Raw genomic sequence first — 23,766 nt, 5'->3', positions numbered from 1 at the left:
CAGAAGAAAAACACACCTGGCCTCTTTCCCATCCACTCAAGTCTCAAAATTTTTAATTGTTTGATTGTACTTTTGGATTTGAAATAAATATTTATCACAAAATTTGCACTGATTTGTTTTGATCTGACTGGATAGTACATGTTCATGCGAATATACTGATTAATTCATATACCAAAAGGCCAAACACAAATGGAAATTCTGCCTGTGTCAAAAGTGAATGGGGAAAAAAGACACCTGGGGGCCGTTTCATAAAGCTGTTCGTAAGTTAAGAGCGACTTTAAGAACGACTGGTGATCCTTTCTTACGCGCTAAACCATCCCCTATGGCTATTGGTGTATACCATTTACCAAAAGAAAGGATCACCAGTCGTTCTTATTTTACGAACAGCTTTATGAAACACCCACCCGGTGTGAGAAAAAAATTACATCATGTCATGAAAACTCCCTGTTTAAGATTGAAGTTCTTGGTATCTGAGAAGGTTAGACCTAATTCTAGTTAATGAGGAACATATTTTGTCCGATAATTCTGGTTTAGCCTTTAGGCAAGGCCTACTTGGACTTGGAGTAACATTTTTCAGTATCAGTTGTCACTCTACTGTAAAAATAATCAGACCTAGCCGAGGCTCCTAGCTGTAGAGAATCTACTGTCACTGATTTTAATTTAGACCTGTCGAGACGTAGGCCCTAGATCTTACGTTAATTAGACCAGGGACAGGATGTTTAGAATTAGATCTAGACCCTAATTTTTGTTAGTCTCTAACGACGGGATTAACTATCGTTACCGGGGATTCATTAAAAGATTTCTGACATCTTACTAGGCCTAATACTATCAATCATCTGTATTGCCTTGGTGAGTGGACTGGAGCCAACGTAGTTCAGCGGAACAACCAAGGCTGAAGCTCTTTTGGGGTCTATTCTACTCTAACTAAAGTAAATTAACAACAGTACCGGTAGATCTAGATCTTAGTTACTAAGTTTAGATCTAGGCCTATTCTAGATCTGACTTCGCAAGTGTTATTTAGCCTGTTTTGACGTTATTGACTTACCAAATACCAACTAGGCCTACTACTGTACTAGGCCTAGATCTATGCCAAATAGTACCATGACATGTTTCAATGTTAACGTTAACTTCATCATTCGTGTATTTCAATACATAACTTACATCTAACTTTGTGTCTTTGAAGAAGTGTAGAAATATCAGTGTCTTTTAGAGTTCCATTGACGACTACAGGCCATTTAGGAGGAAGGTTTGAAGTAGCCTTTCCCTCGGCCGCCATATTTTGGATCATCACACCGTACACACGTGCACATGCGCTGCGTGATGCGATGTATACGCGTTCTAGATGGGCGTGCCCATGTCAATAATATATTCTCTATGGGCGTGCCCCGCTCCTTTCTACCTCTGACTCCTCCCTCCCTCATAGCGCCGGCATACCGATCGAGAGCGCGCACACCGTATTGCGCAACATACCATGCTCATGCATAGTGCATAACAAAATAAACATAGGATTCATGAGAAGTTGATCCTAGTTTGTGCTGCATGCTATATGCCGGAGACATTGGAGTGCTGTAAATTAACCAATAAAGGCTTGCCGATAAAAAAAAGGAAAGAAAAATGTCAGAAGATGTAACATTGTTAGAAGAGGAAGACGCTGAAGAAGATGGTTACAACGCTAACAGTGCTCAATATGTGACAGCTCCTCCGGTACGTTTTGTGGAGTGTGACTGAGTGAGTGAGAGGATGACCGAGCTAGGCTACCGCGGTCTACACTTATCAAGAGATTCTGAGAGTTTTATCGTCTTTGATGTCTCACATTGGCTCCTTTCAAACATAGTTTTTAAGATTGTTAAGTATGAAATTAAGGAAGAAGAGACCTATATGCAGATTTGCCATTCGCCTAAATTCATTTTTCATTGAGGAGCTTTAGGCCTAATAGGCCTAATGAGAAATCTCTTAAATTGAATTTGATATGGAGCTCATCCCCCTTTTTATGTTTGTATGTTTTTATTCCCCTTTTTTTGATAACTTGTATTGATTGCAGAGTGGAATCCTGAGTGTGCACTGCAAGAAGATCAAACATATCAATGAAAGTCGTATCCTTTTTGGCACTGGCGTAAATCCAGTCCGAGCAGGGGGGGGGGGTGAAAGCATTATATTAACCTGAAAATTATTTTTGGGGGGACGCCCCACACCTATATTGGGCTATGAAACCGTGTACATAATCCTTTCAGCTAAAGGCCCTTCACGATTGTTTTTTTCAATGGCTCTAATTGTAATGAATTTGTTGTTATAAACTACTGAACTACAGTTAATACCCAAGAGCGGGCGAAGCGAGTATGATGGGGTGTCCAAACTTCGCGCACTTTTCAAAAATATTCATCAGGCTTAATTTTGTCCACAAATTATTCATAATTTATACAAAAACAATTCAAGAAATAGTTACCACATTGACGGCAAGATCGTAAACTATAAAATCATGGACGAAAATGTAAAGTAGGTCACGGGGTTTCGCCGGTATCGCGATCTCAAAATTCTGTTCCGATCGACGAGTGCGGGCTGTGCTGGAAAACCTTTCAGAAAAAGTGTGACCTAACTTTGCGCACCAAAGCTTTTGTAGAGATTTAAACAAAGACTCAAGCTCAAAAAGTGAAATATTTATATCAGATTGATGGCAAAATGCTATGGAATCGGTTAGTACCACATTTAACTCACATTTTTTATGATTTCTGCTTGTAAAATGGTGATATCGTGATGCTTGTTGCTTTCTTCAAAACAGGCGCTAACGGTGACAAATTTGCCGATCTTTTGCCAATATTTTCATGAATACTGGACTAATCCTAAAGAAACTTTCAGCGAAGGGTAATTTTAGGTCGCTTTTCACATTGATGATGTCAGATTTTAAGGATATTGGCTAGTTTTGGAGATAATGACCGTCCGCAAAGTTTGGACACGCGCGAAGTTTGGACTCACTGCCATAAATTATCTGCAGTTGAAAGACATGACCAAAATCGTATTTCTTGAGGTGTGATTATTGGATAATGCGGCGAGTGAGCATTAGCGAGCGAGTAAATTTTCTATAGGTGGAAGAAAGAATGATGCCACAAAACCTTAAGGGGTTTGTAATTATCACATCACGGGCTGTATGTACAGGGGTATACAACTGCGTGGATAATACCATTTCTCACTTGAAGGACTATCACGATTTTTTTTTCCGATGGCTATATTGTAAGATATTTTATTTTTATATTTGGAAAACAGAATGATACCAAATCGTCTGTCGAGGGAAATTATGGGAGAAATTGCGGCGGTGGGCGTAGTTAGCGAGCCTTAAAATGTTGCTTCATTCGTTTAAAATGATGATGATAAGTATTCTGAGGTCATTTTATCTTTAAAATATTTTATTTTATCTCTTAAAATGAAATTGGTATTCTGAGATGAGATTTTATCTCTCAGATAAAATTTTAGATTTTATCTTGCGTATAAATTTTATCTTGCGTATCTACAGATGATACGCAACAGAACAATGCCTGCGTACACCTACCCATCGCGTATCTGGCCGTTGCAACGCAGATGATGTGCTTGCGCCCATGTTACTTTGAAGAAAAAATAAAATAAACTTAAAAGAGGGTAGAGGCTATTTTATCTCTGCGACGTTTATTTCACCAATATTTCTAGGTGAATTAACACCAAATGGTGACATAAAAATGAAGAAAAATTATATTTTTATTGAGAATAACACCTTAACGTTGTTCCTGTACAATCAGAGAGTATTTCATAAAACTTTTCTTGACTAATATTGTCTTTGAAATGATGCTTGAAAAGATGCGATAAAGACTTCGAAAAAAGATGAGATTATTGTCCTCTTTGTTAAAATGAAATCTCGGTAAAGACGCGTAAGTGTATAGTGCAAGCGTATTTGAAGTCAATAAATTGACGCAATCTCACCCCTTTGCCACACCTCCTGGCGGAATGGATTTTAATTGGTTGAGTGATATGAGAGAGCTATAAAAGCGTGTTTCTAATTGGATATTGATTAAAAAATAGGTGTGTCTTACAGAGATAAAATGAAGATAAAATGGTTCTCAGAATACCAATTCGGAGAGATTTTAAGGGTATTTTATCTTACTGATTTTAACAGAGATAAAATATTTTATTTTATCTGAGATAAAATGGATCTCAGAATACCACCCAAGGGTATTAAAAATAAAGTAAACTTTATAAGAAGAATGTGAACAAGAAAGAACAAGAAAAGTGTATCCCCCGGGATTAACGCACGTGCTTTTGGGGATGGGGATTCTCGGTGGATTATACTAGTTCTCAAATATGATTTTGTGATTGACTTTTAAATCGCTTCCTAGACTCTCTTTGCCTGTGCCCATGTATGGTGAGACTACCACATATCGACCACCTCTTTTGAAACCGACCACCTTGCGCGCGTTAAAATTATTGCGTATTACAAACGATACGCGCGGGAGAGTAGGCGCAGTGTCCATAGAAACGGTAAGAATCGATTTTACGAGAAAAAAAGAAGCAACATAAAGTAGAAATTTAGTAGAATTAATCAAAATTGTATTGACCAAACCCAAACCCAGCTGAAAAACCAAGAAATCCGATAGGAAACGGCTTTAGAACAAATATCCGTCGTCAATCGTCGAATCATGCGCCGGAGCTCGCAGTGGAAGTGGTGAGGCGATCATTTAGCATGTTGACGTCATAGAACTGATTTGAAAGAGTAAAAATATTTCGCCACCGCGACAAGAATCGGCCGTAAACTTAGTGTATCGCGGGTGGTCGGTTTAAAAAGACGGGTGCAAATGGGCAGATGTAAAATCGTCGCATTCGTTGTTCGTCGATATATACGCGGATTGAATCGGAGTCGCCGAGCGAAACATAGGAATCTGATCTGCTCAATTTTCTGCACAAATGAGACGAAAACTGGGTAAAATTGATGAATATTTTCGAAGATACGATGCTTAGAAGATTAGGTGGTCGATAAGGGGTAGTTCCAACCATACGTCATTCGTGTCTTATATTCATTATCATCTTTTGTGTGTGGGGGGGGGGTCAAAAAAGTTATTCTTATAGTTCTCCAATGTCTAATTATCAAAATATTATTTGTAAACGATCGGGGGTGGTATTCTGAGATCCATTTTATCTCAGATAAAATAAAATATTTTATCTCCGTTAAAATCAGTGAGATAAAATGCCCTTAAAATCTCTCCAAATTGGTATTCTGAGAACCATTTTATCTTCATTTTATCTCTGTAAGACACACCTACTTTTTAATCAATATCCAATTAGAAACGCGCTTTTATAGCTCTTTCGTGTCAGTCAACCAATGGAAATCCATTCCACAAGGAGGTGTGGCAAAGGAGTGAGATTGCGTTAATTTTTTACTTCAAATACGCTTGCACGATACGCTCGCGCGTCTTTACAGAGATTTCTTTTTAACAAAAAGGACAATGCTCTTTTTTCGAGGTCTGTATCGCATCTTTTCAAGCATCATTTCAAAGACAATATTAGTAAAGACAAGTCTTATGAAATACTTTCTTATTGTACAGGAATAACGTTAAGGTGTTATTCTTAATAAATATATAATTTTTCTTCATTTTCATGTCAACATTTGGGGTTAATTCACCTAGAAATATTGGTGAAATCAACGTCGCGGAGATAAAATAGCCAATACCCTCTTTTAAGTTTATTTCATCTTTTTCTTCAAACTATCTTGGGCGCAAGCACACCATCTGCGTTGCAATACCCAGATACGCGATGCCTTTCTCTACGCAGGCACTGTTTTGTTGCGTATCATTAAAAGTTACGCAAGATAAAATTTATACGCAAGATAAAATTGTAAATTTTATCTGAGAGATAAAATGTCATCTCAGAATACCAATTTCATTTTAAGAGATAAAATAAAATATCTTAAAGATAAAATGACCTCAGAATACCACCCCTGGTTAATGAAAATGGTAAGTATATTATCAGGTTGTCCCCATTCCCTTCCACCACCCTTCAACAAGTCCATATTTTGTATTTTCGTGCCTTTTTGATAATCATGCTTTCTCTAAACCTTACATAAAGCTGACTGGCACGCACAAATTATTTTCATCTTTTTAATTTCTTCTTCTATACATATTCATATTTATATTTATGATTATCTTGTTCTAATAGGAATTTCCTTGTGTATTTTTGTATAAGTTTATTCTCCCGTGAAGGATAGGAATTAGGCTTCACAAAGGAAATATATGAAAACTATGATGCTTGAAACATGCGGGATATGTCAATATTTGTGAATTGGAAGGAGGGTGGGGTCTATAGTTCCCCCTAAACCTATACCCAGTGAGTTTTCCTGACACCTTCATACAGAGATGGTCGTAGCAGAACCTGAGCTCTACCTGCGTATACGTGTTGGGGCCAATTCAAAATGCACCAAGACTTTCAACTGGACTGCCGGATCAAAGTATGTTGTGGTTCATGAAATCAAACATTTCCCACTTATGGTAAGTTGAAAGCTAAACCTTTTCATGAAAAAAAACCCTTTCCAGTGACCGAGTGAGGCAAAAAACTGAACTGAGGGCGCACTGTTTTTGAAATATTCAAGCGAGCCGAAAAGTCGATTATTTTGAAATTAATAATTATTTACGTAATAAATTTGGCGTGCTTGAAACAAAGTCTCATCTGCCATACTTCAAAGGGAGTTCGGTGAAAATAATGATGCTGGAAAAAACAGGCCATGCCCTTTGCATGGCTTGGGGTGTAATGAAAATCTTCATCAAGCAGTACCAATCAGCATACCCATCCAAACCTATAGGCCTACATAATTGTTTCTGAAAATGAACCGTCTGGATTTATACAAATTAGCATAGATATGGACACACTTATGCACTCACTGTGCCCAACTCATGCTCATACTTTAGTATATAATATTTATATAAAGAGAAAATTGAAGCTTAACGCTGAAAATTTAATCAGATAGGATGTAAAATAAGAAATCTGACATTTAAAGAAAAATCACTTAATCTCACTAAACAATTAATGTACATCCTGGTCGATATATGAGGAAAGTAATCCACTTACTATTTGAATCCTCCCTAAAAAAATTGGAGTTGTCATTTATAACCATTTGCTATTTTACCTTATTGTCAAGTCTGCAAAAAGTGAAATATTGTCTATTTCGTACGATAAAATACAAAATAAACAGTGAGTATATGAATGACATCGACTCTCATTTAATTTATATATCACTGTGATGTGCATTTGTTAAACTGTATTGTCAAAAACAGCTGAAACTTTAAAATGTCATACCTTTCCTTATTCACAACCTATTTTGATCAGTTTTCAGCGTTATGCGTGTATTTTTATTTTTCTCTTTTTAATCAACTCTTTTGGTTGGGTGGAGTAAAGAATTAAAGTTAAGAATTAAAGTAAAGAATTATGGGACGTGTATTCGCATTTCTACAGGCACAAAACATTCCTTTTCAGTACTAAACTCTTCAGGGTTTCAAATTTGAATTCGTGCTTGGTGACAAGAGTTTAGTTCTAGCTCTTTTTTTTGCATGGTTATGTCTTTAAAATAGGTGTCTCGATCGAGAAATGACTCTTCCAATGAAATTCGCATTGATTTAGTCATGGTTGAAACTGCACATGTCCATCGTATGATTGGTCATAAAGATGTTCATCTCTACGATATGATCAAGGTATATGCTTGTCCTCTCGCTTTTTTATTTTACTAAAATAAATCATATATTTCTGGGGCCCGTTGCATAAAACTTTTTACCTGAGAAAACTCAGGTTGTTTTTACCAGAGTTGTTGCTCTGTGTTAAAGTTAATTGCAGAAATCAGACTAATCTTAGATTTCAGTTTTTACCAGAGTTTTCTCAGGTAAAAAGTTTTATGCAACATGTCCCAGCTTTCCGTCGATTGATTCAATGGCCTCTATTATGTGAACTGACTTTGAAAAGAAAAAAGAACCTTTCGATAATGCCGTAATCGTTACTTTGATGAAAATTATGTTTGTCTACAGTAAGTATATATTTAATTTCAAAGTTTATCTTATCAACTTTATGTAATTCTCCGTTGGGTTTCTTCTGAAACACTATAAGGTATCATCAGAATCTATGACCCATAGTTACCTTATCCATGAAATTTTAGTTGTCAATTCAGTTGTCCTTTACCTTAAATTATGCTCAATGAAAATATATTTCATGATCATCAAACAATCAGGATATTTCTTTTTAACTTCCAGAATCTCTACGTGGTTGGCACTTACGAACTAAAATTTCGTCAAAATGTAAGTTATTTCTTCAATTCTTTGTTACCTATGCATGACTACACAGGCGGCGACATTGACCCGTATTTTGAACTCAGAGTTGAATTAAACTGAATCGTATTTTTTTTTATTCATGCACATTGAGGTGATTATTTTATCGGATTCTGTATGAACTCACTTTAAAATCTTTATCACGATTGGCATTTATCTGGCTCTGCCGGGATGGCCAATCTTGAACAGTACAGGTTCAGAGTCTTAGCTCTTTGTGCAATATAACTGTTTTTCATTATTATTTTTTATCATTAGGCCTATTTTAGATTAGGTTATACCGCCAAATAACTTTTTGATATCCTTACTTCAATTTCTTTTTACTCAGTCAAAGGCCTACGTACATTAGATTTCATGTAAGTTACATATAGGATAAAAAAAAATTCTTAGCGTTATACGGTGTATATGTAAATATTATGGTCAGTTGACGTATAAGTACACTCTTAAAAATGTTGGGCCACATACTGTCCACACAACAGTTGGTTAAAACTTTATCCAATTCTAGTTTAACACTTATAATGTGTGCTTTGGGTGAAAACTACAGAGTACTGGTTGAAAACTCTGCAGAGTTGGATCATTTTTTTTTATCCAATATGTGGACAGTATGTTGCCCTACATTTTAAGATTGTATTCATTCGAAATTTGTCTAGTAGAAATAAGAAATGAACAAGATTGTGACACAATGACATAAAAATGGACCCCTTTAGATATATATTTGTTATTCTGTATTGGTGATACCGATTGCTCAACCCATTGCTCAGTATCCTTACCCGAAATGCCTCTGTAAAATATGACCCATCTCCCCCCCCCCCCACTTCCTTTAGACTATCGCTGCGCTCGATTTTGAGATCTGCTTTGCATACGGTATCTTTGGATATGGCTATTCACATCAGTTACAAAATCGACAGAAGAAGCTGGAAGACATCGTGAGTCACTCATATCTTTACCGATCAGAGCCACCTATGAACCGGAAACAGTCGGATAAGTATGTTTATTGACCCTTGTGTATAGTTGTGTTGTTATAATTAACCATTTTGTAATTCATGCAAAGAAATCGATTTTCATTATGAGCCAATCAAATATTAAGATATCAGCTAAATCACTTATGGCAATTTTATGAAAACAACCCCTGTTATCTCAAGAAGATATGAAGGTGGCGGGTAGTTTACAAAAGAAATCGATGGCAATAAAATCTGGAAACGAAATGAAAGAATTAGTACAGAGTAATTGGTAACGCCTACATTGTTGTAACCCTATATGAGGATAGGGTATCTAACCTCTCCACAACCCCCCCCCCCCTCCCCCGAAAAAAAAAAGAAAATTGGCTTGAGTGTCTTGCAAGGAATTAATCTATGCCACTTTTTTGCTCTTACAATAAGGAAAAGGAACCTTATTAGTTATTGTTCACTTTTCCCTTTCGACTATTTCCCACATCACCGACAAACATGTCAAATTTTTGCCTCGTTATCTCATTGATTGATAAAAAAGCAGATTAGGGGTTGAAAGAAAGCAAACTAAACAGAGAAGAGGGGAGGGGATTACAATGGTGATGAGAAACGAAATGAATAGTAAATTATTATATGTGTTAATTTGATTCCGAAAATGTTCATATTTTTTTTTAAACCAACACAAGCTACCGACATGTCTTTGATTTCACAGCACCACGATGGCACCTGTTCCAATAGAACATCCAGACCTCATTTCATTTGCTCAAAAGGTGCAAATCGGATCTCCAGCAGTCAGAGAAATGCTTGGTAAGTCTTGGAAACAGGGGCAGCGCAAAAGTACGGGCACAACGGTTACCGCTATTTTTTTTCAAGTGAGAATTTTTTTTAAATGAGGAAATATGAGAAATGATAACATCTTCATTTATTGATAAAGGATTGTTTTCTATTTGTAGAAAAGAAAAGGAAGACACCATTAAGAAATCCCCTCTAATCATAATACTTTGGTGCACCACAGGCCGCCCCTGCTTACAAAGCTATATAGAGAGTAATAATGACCCGAGGTCGCTCGCCAGCCCCACCCTCCGACCTCCCTCCCACTCTCTCTTTGAGAACATGCAGACTTTAAAGCCCAGCGCACATAATCTTGATCCTACTGCGAAGCTATTTTGTGTTCGAATTGTTTTTCGATTTGAATTTGATACAAGCAGTAAAATTATTTTATTCGAAGTTCATCATTATGCTATAGGAATACATGTACTGAAGTCAGGACTCTGCTTTAAATAAGAGGGTGGCTTCATTACGATTTTGAATATAATTTGCTTTGAAACCTACAGGAAGGCTCAAAGTAGACTGGAATTTCCATTTTGATATTTATACAACTATTTGGAACTTCAATCATTCAGATTTTACAGGCTGGAATGTTTTTATCAAATGCTACTATAATTCATTTGAAAATCGGATCGCAATGGATAGATATTGTTTAGTACGCCCGGCTTAACGAAGCAAAACACACTCAAACTTCAAGAAAACATAATATCCATGTATCCTGAAAGGAATGATAATGGGGGAAATGATAGTCTTATAGGTTTATTTTAAGGTTTCTTTCAAAACTTAGGTTTTGGATAAATTTCGTACTTCTATAAGTTAAGATGGTAGATCATGACCGAATGAAAAATAATCTCCATTTATTCAAAGCATTTTTCATTTTCAAAATTCATATACTGCCATTTCAATATTAAAACTTTCACTTACCTCATTTTTTGTCCTCGAACTGTTAGATACTGCCATTTCAATATTGAAACTTTTCTATTTTCTCTTTATTTTTGTCCTCGAACTGTTAGATAGGTGAATATGATAAACAATGATTATTGATGGTAGTCGATACAGACAGTGTTCATCAAGGGAGGGGGGGGGGGGTGACAGAAAACAATGAAGGAAAAAGCTATGAATACATCTTTGATTGATTTTTTTTAACACTGATATATTCCAGTTGACAGATACAGCAAATACGATATGGATGTGTTTTCCGATCTTGATAAACACGAGCCAGTAATTCTCGCCCGAACTATGAGGAGAAGGTAGGGTAATTTGTCTTGTTCTACCTCTTTCCTGATTTATTAGATATGTCTATATATATGAATTTTGTTGATGATCTACATTAGCAATTAAGCATGTAAGGTACAACAAATAATCATGTTGAAATGAATGAACGTTGAAATAAAAAGCTGGTAATTGAGCTGGAAACTTATATTAAAAAGAGTGGAAAAACAATATACAAAAGTTGTTAAAAATCAATGACCTCAGATCATATTATCATTCACAACCAGGCGCGTAGCCAGGGGGAGCGGTGGGGGCGGTCGCCCCCCCCCCCCAAAAAAATGAACCCCCCCCCAAAAAAAAAAAAGAAGGGAAAAAGAGAGGAGAAAAGGGAAGGGGGAAAGGGAAGAAAGGTAGCTTTGTGTTTCTTTCCCCCTCCCTTTTTATTCTTTTTTCTCAAAAAAGAAACTACTTCATTCTTGCTCTGCTTTTGCTTCCGCGCTGCGCGCGGTTAAATGACAATATTTAAGTTCTTCATTGTTTCCCCCACCCTTTCTCTTACCCTATTTTTCAACCTCAGCTATATGTTTTTCTTGTCAATTTTTTGATCGCGCAACTTCTGGTCGGATCGGCTCCGGGCGGGTAAAATCTTTATATCAGTTTCTGCCGTCACCTTTACAGGTTCCTAACTTAAAAAGAGGAAGGTATAAAATTCGTGTCGTATTGAATAAAAAAGTACAATATTTTTTTATCAAATTCTATTAAATTTCATGTCATTTCCTTTAACATTCATCTCCTGTCCTGTTTTGCGCCATCAGTTTGAAATTTTGAATGACACGTTTCTTTGATTAAAAATGAAGCGCTTCAGGATAAGTCAAAGAAATTAGGCATCTTTTTTTATATATAATTTCAATAAATCACAGAAGTTTCAACTTTTTGCGCACTATTTTCCTTCTAATGAAGTTCAATAATCTTAGAAAGTCAATTAGAGCCGATGGGATACAAGATACCTAGTTGATGAAAGTCGTCCGCCCTTTGAAATTTCAGAGTTTCATTGCTCTGCGCGGGAAGGAATGTCTTCCTCCCGACAAATATACTTCTCCCCTGTTTTGCGAGTTAAAGATATGCACTGTCGCTAAATTGTTTGTAATCAATTCTGATCTTTCCAAGAGAAGCATTCAATATATCTTTGAGAATACCCTTTTCTCGGGACCCTTTCCATGGAAAATTTGATAAAACGCTTTAGCTTCCGCGCTTCGTGCGGGGTTATTAGTATTTTAATTTCCTCCATTGTATTCCTTTTTTGTGCGTTTACAATCACTTTTGAAGACAAGGTTCAAAATCGTCAACTGAATTGGAACTGATATAGGTACTAGAGACTAGAGAGATGGGTCCGTTTCATTTTAATTTATGAAAAACCGAAAGCTTCGCGCGGGAGGGGGAAACTCCCCCTCCCTGCACCCACCCCCTAGGTCTGTAAGTGTTGGCACGCTTCGCGTGCATTTACCGCCCCTTCAAAAATGAAATCCTGGCTACGCGGTTGTTCACAACTATTTGGTCTTAGGCACTAGTGCACGTGTACCTACGGGGGGGGGGGGGTGCAGAGGGGGCAGACTGCCCCCCTGACGAGTCACAACCCATGCAAAAGACGTATCCCTGCCCCCCCCCCCCCCCCGACGAGTCACAACTGATCCATGGCCCCCCGCTCCTTTGAACTTGGAAGACCTTTTTTTTTTGCTTGTCAAATTTTTTAGTGGACAAATTTGCCCCCCCCCGTGAAAAATCCTAGGTACGCCACACGTCTAAGGTTATTGAATTATGTAGGTCAGATTATCGTCACAGTATATCATTGCGAAATAATGAATAAAAATGAGGAAATTTTCAATAAATGAGAAATGAAAATATCATGACAAAAGTTACAAAGATTGTTCATGCTTTCCAAGTAAATACGTGTTTGTAGTAATTCTTTATATTGGTTATTTAATGGATAAATAACAGGCATAAAACTATTTTTCTATGTAATCAGATTGCAGAAGATTGAAGCTGATTTCAATTCGCAGACAAGTAGGCAACAAAGAAAGAAATTCCTAGAGAAGTTGATTCTTCGTCACGGAGACGACGATAAAAAACATGTAAGACCTTGGTACTGTTGCATAAAAGAAAAAATACATTTTTGCCAGAGATTTTCGATGTGTTAGTGTCAATGGCATAATTTTGTTTTCCATAGATTTTGTTTATTGTGTAGTCAGTGTTATGCAACAGGGCCCCTGAGTGTAATCTATGGGTTAATTGAAATTTAGTACATAATTGAAGCAATATTTGATTGGAGAGGCAAACATCCGTGTCTCGCTTTGGGGGTTTGGGACACAGGCCAAAAATCTTTGGGGGAGGATAAGCTGTATGCATTTTTATTTTCTTTACAGGTTTGGGGAGACGGATATAATGATAAAATGTGTCCGTTTACGCCATTGTTTTTTGTCTCACCTGCGAAGCAAAGTGAGACTATAGGCGCCGCTTTTCCGACGGCGGCGGCGACGGCGGCGGCGGTGGCGGCGGCGTCAACATCAAATCTTAACCTGAGGTTAAGTTTTTGAAATGACGTCATAACTTAGAAAGTATATGGACCTAGTTAATAAAACTTGGCCATAAGGTTAATCAAGTATTACTGAACATCCTATTAGAGTTTCATGTCACATGACCAAGGTCAAAGGTCATTTAGGGTCAATGAACTTAGACCATGTTGGAGGAATCAACATCGAAATCTTAACCTGAGGTTAAGTTTTTGAAATGTCATCATAACTTAGAAAATATATGGACCTAGTTCATGAAACTTGGACATAAGGTTAATCAAGTATCACTGAACATCCTGCATGAGTTTCACGTCACATGACCAAGGTCAAAGGTCATTTAGGGTCAATGAACTTTGGCCGCATTGGGGATATCTGTTGAATTCCCATCATAACTTTGAATGTTTATGGATCTGATTTATGTAACTTGGACATAATAGTAATCAAGCATCACTGAACATTTTGTGCAAGTTTCAGGTCTCATGATTAAGGTCAAAGGTCATTTAGGGTCAATGAACTTTGGCCGAATCGGGGGTATCTGTTGAATTACTATCATAACTTTGAAAGTTTATTGGTCTAGTTCGTTAAACTTGGACATTAGAGTAATCAAGTATCACTGAACATCCTGTGCGCGTTTCAGGTCACATACCAAGGTCAAAGGTCAATGAACTTTGGCCGAATTGGGTGTATCTGTTGAATTACCATCCTAACTTTGAAAGTTTATGGATCTGATTCATGAAACTTGTACATAAGAGAAATCAAGTATCACTGAACATCCTGTTCGAGTTTCAGGTCACATGATCAAGGTCAAAGGTCATGTAAGGTCAATGAACTTTGGCCATGTTGGGGTTTTTTGTTGAATAACCATCATATCTCTGTAAGTTTATTGGTCTAGTTCATAAAAAGTGGACATAAGAGTAACCATGTATCACTGAACATCTTGTGCGAGTTAGAGTAGTATTCAAAGTCAGCACTGCTGCTATATTGAACTGCGTGATGCAGGTGAGACGGCCAGAGGCATTCCACTTGTCTCTACTTGGAATTACAAAAATTTAATCAAAGCAAAAATTCCATGATCCATTGGCGGACGCAGGGGGGTCAAGGGGCCCATCCCCCTCCCCCCCCCCTCCCCTGGCGGAGCAAAACAAGGGGAAAGAAAGAGAGAAAAAGAAAAAGAAGGGAAAAGAGAGAACTAAAGAAGAGGGGGAAAAGAAGAGGAAGATGATTGAACAAAATAAGGTGAGGGGAACACATCTAGTTTCAGATCAGAATATCAAAAAAATTCTGCTCGCGCTTCGCGCTCTCATTATTATTGTAGGCAGATAACCAATTACCCATATTTTCATGATTTACAAGATATGAATCGAGTGTCCCGTTTTTAGGTCTCACATCACACATCACATCAGGTACGGAAATGAAGGACTTAATTCTCCTGTAGATTTTCCGATCTTTACTTCTGGTAATTGACGGTCTAAATCTATACACTTTTCCGCTCGCGCTTCCATCTTGTTCAGGATCTTAAATATTCCCAAGAATCAGTGGCGTACCGTGGGTCACGGCATTGGGGGGCACCAGCAAAAATTTTGAGTCACTTAGTGAGCGCGCGAAGCGCGCTCAGTTGTCAGGTACACTGACCTAATAGAGACATTTTAAGGAAGCACTTGTAGTCATTGTAATCATGAATAAGAATACGCATCTCAGCAATCAAATAATGCGAGCGCGAAGCGCGAGCTGAAAATTTTTAATATTCAGACCTAAAAAGGGACATTATAATCGATTTGTAATCATGATACGTACCTGTCTCGCTAAACAATGCGAGCGCGAGCCGAAATTTTTATATATTTTGACCCCAATCAGGGAGATCTTAAGGACTATATTTTAGGAATCCCTTAATAGTATACATATCTCACCATAGTCATCTAATGCGAGTGCCAAGCGCTTGCTGATTTTGTTAGAATTACATCTGAACACATGAAGCACTTTGGGTAGTCATTGTAATCATGATTACCATACGCATCTCATTAATCAAATATTGCGAGCGCGAAGCGTGAGCTGAAAATTTAGATAATTCAGACTTGAAGCGGGGCATTCTAAGGCTTGCTTGTAGGATTTTACTAAGACCATACGTATTTCACTAACCAAATGATGCGAGCGCGAAGTGCGAGCTGAAAATTGTTGATATTCAGATCAGAAAAAGGGACATTTTAAGGACTGATTTTAGGAATTCACGGAGAGCAGACTTATCTCACCAGTCCACTGATGCGAACGTAATCACGGACAGGAAATGTTTTATATTAAGACCTTAACATGGGGCAATCATTTCAAGTAGTCATTAAAAAAGAAGGATATGTCACTACATGAAACAATAATATATTTGGTGTATATTGACTTGCAACGGGAGTTTTTCGTTTAACAGGTTTATATATCTCTTTAAACAGAAAATGCCCGCACCAGGAACAATGACAACATAGGCCCTGCGCAAATTATGTTTCATAAAGTTATGATAAAATGTTTCCTATGTAATATAACATAACATGATTATAATGTAATATACCATTATAATGAATAATAATTTCTTCTTTCCCACTACGTTCCTCTTTCTCCCTCTTTTTCTCCTTTCCCCGTTTTTTTTTTTTTTTTTTGTCAGCCGATGGGGGGGGGGCACGTGCCCCCCGTAGTTACGCCACTGCCAAGAATGTTCAATCTTCAGGAAAAAGTATAGAAGTTTCCCCAAAAAATGGCTTGCGCTTCGCGCTCGCACTTTTTAAATAGGGCTTATGAGATTATTATACATTTATGCTGTTTTATAAGAATATAGATGTGACTGTTAGGACTACCCCTTCAAAGAAACGAAAATCAATTTTGAGCGGCCGATCGGAGAAAATATTGGTGAAATTTTGTTCAGCCCTCCCCTATTGGCGAAAACTGGATCCGCCCCTGAATGATCAATAAAATTCAATCATTGCAGGATAAGCAAAACAGGGATGATCGAGCACCGCCCGGGACTACGGTATTACCAGACATTGACCAGGTAGCTGCCCCTGAGGAGCTGGTGTACGGTGAAGATGATGATCATACATGCGTCACTGACGTTCCAGAGCTCAGTAGTTTCCTAGCCAATGCTCCCGGTTTGTACATTACATGGACTTTTTACAATTACAATAAGTTCCATAAAATGTCGTTATATGTAGTTATACCAGTATTAAAGCTATTGCATTCATGTTATAAGGCTGGAATCATTTTGTTTGAATGCAAAATGAAAACAAAGTTATTTGATTCTTCCAAATATCGACGTTAATGAGGATTATTTCCCGGCCTGCAAGCCATTTATTATGCTGTCTGATGGTTCATCATTATCTTACTAATATTCATTACTTCTTATTTGTTTTATTCCAAAGGAATTCAAGTCCGCGGGCGAGCGGAGAGAAGTCGTCGACCATCAATGTCAATTCTTCTCGAGGTAAGTTCACTGCATTTTGTAAAGCCAGGGTTACACCAGAACCGATAGATTCGGACTGATTCTGCTCGAATGCGGCCTGGGGGCGTTTCATGAAAGGACTTGTCGGACGTTTTATCTGACAAGTCCCATTTTATCCGACAGTAACCATAGTAACAGTACCTCTCAGCCAATCAACATCAGAGAAAGATGTCAGATCTGACAACTTGTCAGATGAAAATGTTGATGAAACACTCCCCTGATTCCGACGGTTTTGGTGGATTCGGAACTTATTCAAATAGAGACGAATGGGTCCGGAATAGGTCCCGATTCAGCGCAGAATCGGCAAGAATTCAACCGCATCAATTTTGGCCATCTAGAATAAAGCCGCATGCCACCCGAATAGTGGCGAGAATTGAGCCAAAGGTGCCCAGAATCGCATCGAGCCGACTGTGACCCGATTGAAGCCGAATGGCGTCCTGAATATTGACGCCGAATGGGAACGAATATGGCCAAATCACGGAAATAAATTTCCGTAGGCCAAATGCGCCGAGCTCGGACCGTAACACCCCGAACATGCCGAATGATACGAATAGTTCGGGGGGGGGGGGGGGAGGTGGAGAGGGGCAGTCAAATTTATTGCTGTACGCATGCGTGACCAAATTATTTACAAATACCATCTAAACGAGTTTTTCTCTGTGCAAAATAACCCCCTATAAACAATTTTTTTCGTGGGCATCATTTACCATGTTTACACAGTTTAGCCCCCTAAACAAGTTGTCGCCAGAAAAAGCGCCGGAAACAAAAGCTTGGGGGAAACATATTCTAAACACGTTTGGCTAGTTTAAAAAAATAAATAAATAACATACCCTAAATATATCCGCTGGCTAGATCTACCGTAAAAAGCCTCTTAATGTTTACTTTTTAGCTAAATTTCCAAAGCTACTATCATATACATGACATAATTAGAATTTCATTTCAAAATCAGTTTAAAAGACCGAATATTTTTCTGGCTCGGTTCGCTCGCTGGCGTCCTTTTACAATTTTTTTTAAATACTTTTGCTATGTTGTGATGTCTCATAATATTTCGTTTATTATTCGCAAATGCTTTGAAGTTATGTGTTGTGTAATGTGTATGTACCCGAAGTTTGATAAAAAGTGGCCATCTACAATGCCATTTCCAGGGGCTCCGCCTCGGCCAGTGACGGCACCAATGGGAGGGGGGTGAGGGGACAGGGGGCATTTGCTTCGATCAGTGGGTTGGCCTTCCCACTTGCTTCACCCTCCCCCCCCCCCGAAATTTTGAAGAAAAAAAAATGTATGGTAAATGTTGTCATAAGCATCATACTAAAGCTGCAAACTGCTCCAAAACACCCTTTTCTTTCTATATTCACTGTTATAGCTCCCAACAATTTTGTCAATTTAAATCTTTAAGGTCATTATGAAAAAAAAATCAAAATTTCGCTCGCGCTACGCGCTCGCAGTAACTGTTGACATGTAAGTAAATTCTCTGTTCACATGGGGCTTAAAAATCCAGTGTTAAAGTCAATATGCTTCTCGCGATTAGAGTTTTCATTATTTTTTTTATTTTAGCGAGATAAACATCCTGTGTATTCATAATTTTCATAAATCAGTGATTTTCAAATTGTTTAGTTGGATAGCCATCCAGTTCATGATAAGAAAATATGCTTAAAATGTCCAGTTATCATCTCAGGATATTAAAAAAATTTCAGCTCGCGCTTCGCGCTCGCATTATTTATGTGGTGAGATATCATATTCATGACCCAATAAAGCAAACAGCTAGTGCTTAACAGGTCCCTTTTCAAGTTAGTAGTGTCTACATTGAAAAAAAATAGCTCACGCTTCTCACTTGATGTGAAATAGGCAAAAAAAATTGTGAGTTGCCCCTATGTTCTTTTGCATCCCCCTAGGTTAAAAATCCTGGTGCTACCACTGCCCCGGACCCGATCCGCATAGCATTGGCCCCAAAAATTCTACAACCGAGAACAAAAAAGAAAAGATGAATCAACGGAAATGAAAGGTCTGTGCATACACACATAACGAGGCATTGCTGTCACATGTAATCAAGAAAGTGGATTGCACGAGCGAGTGGAGAGATCGAGCAAAAAAAAGTGAAATCCACCTAAATTATTGTGACTTTAATATCGATTTTTCGATTTTAAGGCTCTCCCGATAACTCGAAACATTGATTCACGAAGTTTATACCGCTGTTATTTAAAAATGAGAATTAGTTTTTTTGGTAAAGGGTAGGCCTACATCACTGATCACTCAAATGGCTTTGATATCTTACAGGATGAAACCGCAAATGAGTTAGAGAGACAGCAATCGACGTCAGAAGGCGCATCAGCATCGATGTCCGGTTCTATCAAACACTCTGATCAACAGGACAGACAGATAAGTACAGGAGGTAAACATACTCGTACATTAATTATATTAAGTTTTATTGAATTACATTTTGTCAGTTGATTGAAATTTGATTGAGAGGTTATAATTCTCATGATTCATTTTGATCTCGGCCCACTATAAATACAATTTACAACTTCCCAGTAGTCCTAAAAAATAAAAATTGGTAATTGTTTTTTTTAAAGGGAAACCTCGACTTGGATTGGCTTCAAGGCTTCTTTTTAGAAATGTTTGACATATAGCGCACCATTAAACCAGTTTGTAATGATCCCATTATTTCGTTTGACAGGGAATTTCATGGTGTCATTTGCAAACAAACTTCGTCTCTGGAAGTCAAAGGGTGCACCTGCTAAACTCCCTAACACAGGACCAGTGACCAGCGAATAAGGTCCAGGCCTGCGAAAAGCTTGGAAAGAGGGTATCAATGTCAGGAACTATAGAGGTCCGTCAAGCTTCTCAAAAAACCTTCTAATCAAAAGACACCGCCATCTTTTCTGAGAAATAAACATTTCACTTGGAACCCCGACGGAGAGACCCCCAGTATGAAGAACTTTGAAGAATAGAAATGAAAAAGCTATAACCTATTTGGTGAACTTAAACGTCAAGTCCACTCCAGAAAAAATGTATTTCAAATAGAGAAAAATCAATATAATGAAAATTTCATCTAACTCGGATGTAAAATAAGAAAGTTATGACATTTCAAAGTTTCGCTTATTTTTCACAAAACAGTGATATGCACAATTTGGTGACATGCAAATGAGGCAGTTGATGATGTCCCTTATTCACTATTCATATTGTTTTTAGCTCATCCCTTCGGGCCAGATGAGCTTATGCCGTGGCGTCCGTCGTCTGTCGTCCGTCCACAATTTCAAAATGCTTTTTCGTCAAAAAGTCCGATTTCAATTCTGTTTGCTTTTATATGATGTCACAGGGGGGTTCAAAACTTCTACACAGAATTGTGAAACTCATCAAATATGCTAATTTATGCGCATTTTTTTTCGAAATTCACAACAGATGCCTCTCCTTCTTTATCTGTTGACCGATTTTGATTTTGGTTTCACCAAAATTCTATACAAAATTTTCAAATTTTGATTACAAAAAATTTTATGCTAATTTATGTGAAATTAATTAATGCGTATTTTTCAGAATTCACATAAAATGCTTCTTTATTTATTTGTTATTTGTTGAATATTAGTTATGATAATTTAATGGAAACGTCATAAATCACAAAAAAAAATTCTCCTTCAGTTGTTGACCAATTTTGATTTTTTTTTCATCCATCTGGTAGAGCTGCATAAAGTTCACCAAACTTGTACACAAAATTTTAAAATTTTGACAAGAAAATTATTCATTATAATTTATGCGAAATTTATTCATAAATCACAAAACGTGCCTTTTATTCTTCATGTGTTCTTCAATTTCAATTCTGTTTCCTCAATTATGTCACCAATATAATTCACTACAATGTAAACTTGGCTGAAACTAAAAATTGTGTTTCGTTGCAAGATGCCGGATGAGCACCACATCGTTGTTGTGCCAGTTTATTGTTTGAATTATACAATATTTCATTTTTTCTTTACAGATTTGATAGTATCACACAATGCTAATTCCGCATGATCAGGGAGGAATTAATCGTTGTTTCATTTGACATTGAGGAGAAAATAAGAAAATTTCATATTTCATGTAATAGATACAAAAGAAATAGTGAGTGGATGACGTCATCATTCTCCTCATTTGCATACCGACCGGGATGTGCATATAACTGTTTGTGAAATTAAGCGAAAGTTTGAGATGTCATAACTTCCTCATTTTACATCCGATTTTGATAAAATTTTCAGTGTTATGCTTGGAGGATTTTTCTCTTTTTATTCAAATCAACCATTTGTTGGGGTTGGCTTGTCATTTATGAAAGTAGTTAGATATTCATCATTATCTTTATGGACACCCCCCTTCCCCCAGCTGCACCTTCCGTTTTCCCATCAATATACAGTTACCTATTTTCGCTATTCTTCCTTCTCAGTGTTTTATCCTCCGCCCAAAGTAAGTGGTTGCCGAAATGTCACGGTTAAGAGTCAGTTCGGGCTTTGCGCTCACATAAGCTCCTGTGCAAAAATCTTGTTTGTTGAATGCAGCTAAAGAGTACTTCAACTTCAGTCTTTCACACTTTTTACCCCCCCCCCCCCAGGAAAAAAAAACTCTTTCGCATCCGATTGTGAATAATTGGGATGAAATCTCAACTGCCCCCCCCCCCCTTTGGACAATGCTGGATCCGATCTCCTATAGGCCTACTACTCGCACAGAAAGGTCCATTTTTTTTCAAAATGTGAACCCCTCTCTCAATAATCATAGGGGCCTATAAATCGGACAGCGGTTTGACTCTGTTTGAAGGTTCACTTTTAAACTTCGAGCCTTTCATGAAAGACTTTTGTCAGATATTTTACACGGTAAAGTCTTTTTTTCCGACAGTTTCCAAAGTAACAATGGTAACAGTGCTTCAAATAAAAACATAGGAAAGTTGTCAGATCTGACAACTTATCCATAAATAATGTCTGTGAAATGCTTCCCTAAAAGATATTGGGATCACAAAGTTAAAATTTCTAGGTCAGAAAGCCAAGTTAGTATTATGCGAAATTGGTTTAGGCTCAATGGGAAATTATACAAAACGATAAATGGGCTTAAAGGGCAAGTTCGCCCTGACAAAAACTTTATTGTAAAAATAGCAGAAACAATAATAATAAAAAAATATTGGTGAAGGTTTGAGGAAAATAAAAATATTAAGAAATTTATTAGAATTTTAGGTTGTTAATTCGTGACGTCATATATGAGCAGCTGCCCCATATGTTATGTAATATAAAATGCATATATTTCATTTTTTAATGGTTCGTGATGAATTATTTTTCAAATTTTCTTTCTGGGAGCGTGTGTGAAATCATTTGTGTATTGATATACTGAAGGTAACAATAACAATTATATCCAACGTTGAGAAATTGACATTTTATTGATTTTTTGCCATACGATATGTAGGAAAGCTGCTCGCACATGAGGTTACACATCAAATAATATTAAAAAAATATTCTTTGATGGATTTTCCTCAAACCTTCGCCAACATTTTTTACTATTTTTTCTGCTATTTTTACAATAAAATTTTTGTCAGGTTGAACCTCTCCTTTAAATGGGCTTAAGTGGTTGTCGTCGACGAACAGGACAGAGTGCAATTACAATTACCTCGGCTCTCGAGCTACCATTTTTTTTTCAACGTCGCTCAGTGCATTCAATCAATTCTACCGGGTACCCAGTCAGCTCACCTGGGTCTAGTGCAGCACAGTGTGGATACAAATGCCAAACTTTTGACCAACTCTGGGCAACATACTGCCCACACAACTATTGGTTAAAATATGCCCAAATTGGGAAATACAAACTAATAAATTGAATAATAATTGCGCAGAATATATATATAACTTTTTTTATTATTATTATTTTACGAACATACATTACACTTTTTTTTAAGTGTGTGAATGTAAAAGCTCCACGGCAGGATTTGAACCCATTGGCCATCTGTTTAAAAATAGCTTCCCTTTTTGGTCATTTTTTAATAGCAACCATATAATTTTGATAAGCGATTCTAATGAGTATTGAACCTGACGATTACTGAATGTCTTTCAATAATATGAATAGAGACCATTGAAAAACTACTTTCCGTATGTTTTTGTTCATGGCGAGCATTTTCAATAACAGTTAGCAACCCTCTTCTGATATGATGAATCATGAGTCTTTCCCCTTACTTTTATGAATAACATTAAAGAAGCAATCTGTAAGATGTTTTTTATCTTGTAATTTAAAGGTTCTCAACTACTTGAATATAGTTTGGAAATAGGTCTACTATAATGTTTTTTTCACACAAATACATGTACTAATTGTTGTATTTCTGCTGTAAAATAATTCATGTTAGTGTTAAGAATGCATTTTGTGAAAGATTGAGTAATAGAGTTTCAATTAGATGTCAAATGTGAGAAAACGAATATAAATAAAAAGTGTAA

General features: G+C 37.2%; 1 protein-coding gene across 1 annotated transcript; it reads left to right on the top strand.

Annotated features, from left to right (window-relative positions):
- Positions 1–1,534: 1,534 nt before the first annotated feature.
- Positions 1,535–20,311, top strand: LOC121412167 (C2 calcium-dependent domain-containing protein 6-like). The gene is made up of 13 exons (XM_041605075.1): positions 1,535–1,704; positions 2,042–2,093; positions 6,367–6,500; positions 7,578–7,697; positions 8,247–8,291; positions 9,143–9,303; positions 9,978–10,072; positions 11,256–11,343; positions 13,329–13,434; positions 16,838–16,997; positions 17,268–17,329; positions 19,619–19,733; positions 20,019–20,311. Exons 1-13 carry the CDS (start codon positions 1,615–1,617, stop codon positions 20,114–20,116), a joined length of 1,326 nt encoding a protein of 441 aa, XP_041461009.1. The 5' UTR covers positions 1,535–1,614; the 3' UTR covers positions 20,117–20,311.
- The last annotated feature ends 3,455 nt before the right edge of the window (positions 20,312–23,766 follow it).

The sequence above is a fragment of the Lytechinus variegatus genome, chromosome 3, assembly GCF_018143015.1.
Source record: "Lytechinus variegatus isolate NC3 chromosome 3, Lvar_3.0, whole genome shotgun sequence".
Lineage (NCBI taxonomy): Eukaryota > Metazoa > Echinodermata > Echinoidea > Temnopleuroida > Toxopneustidae > Lytechinus > Lytechinus variegatus.
This window is presented reverse-complemented; position numbering and strand designations above follow the sequence as displayed.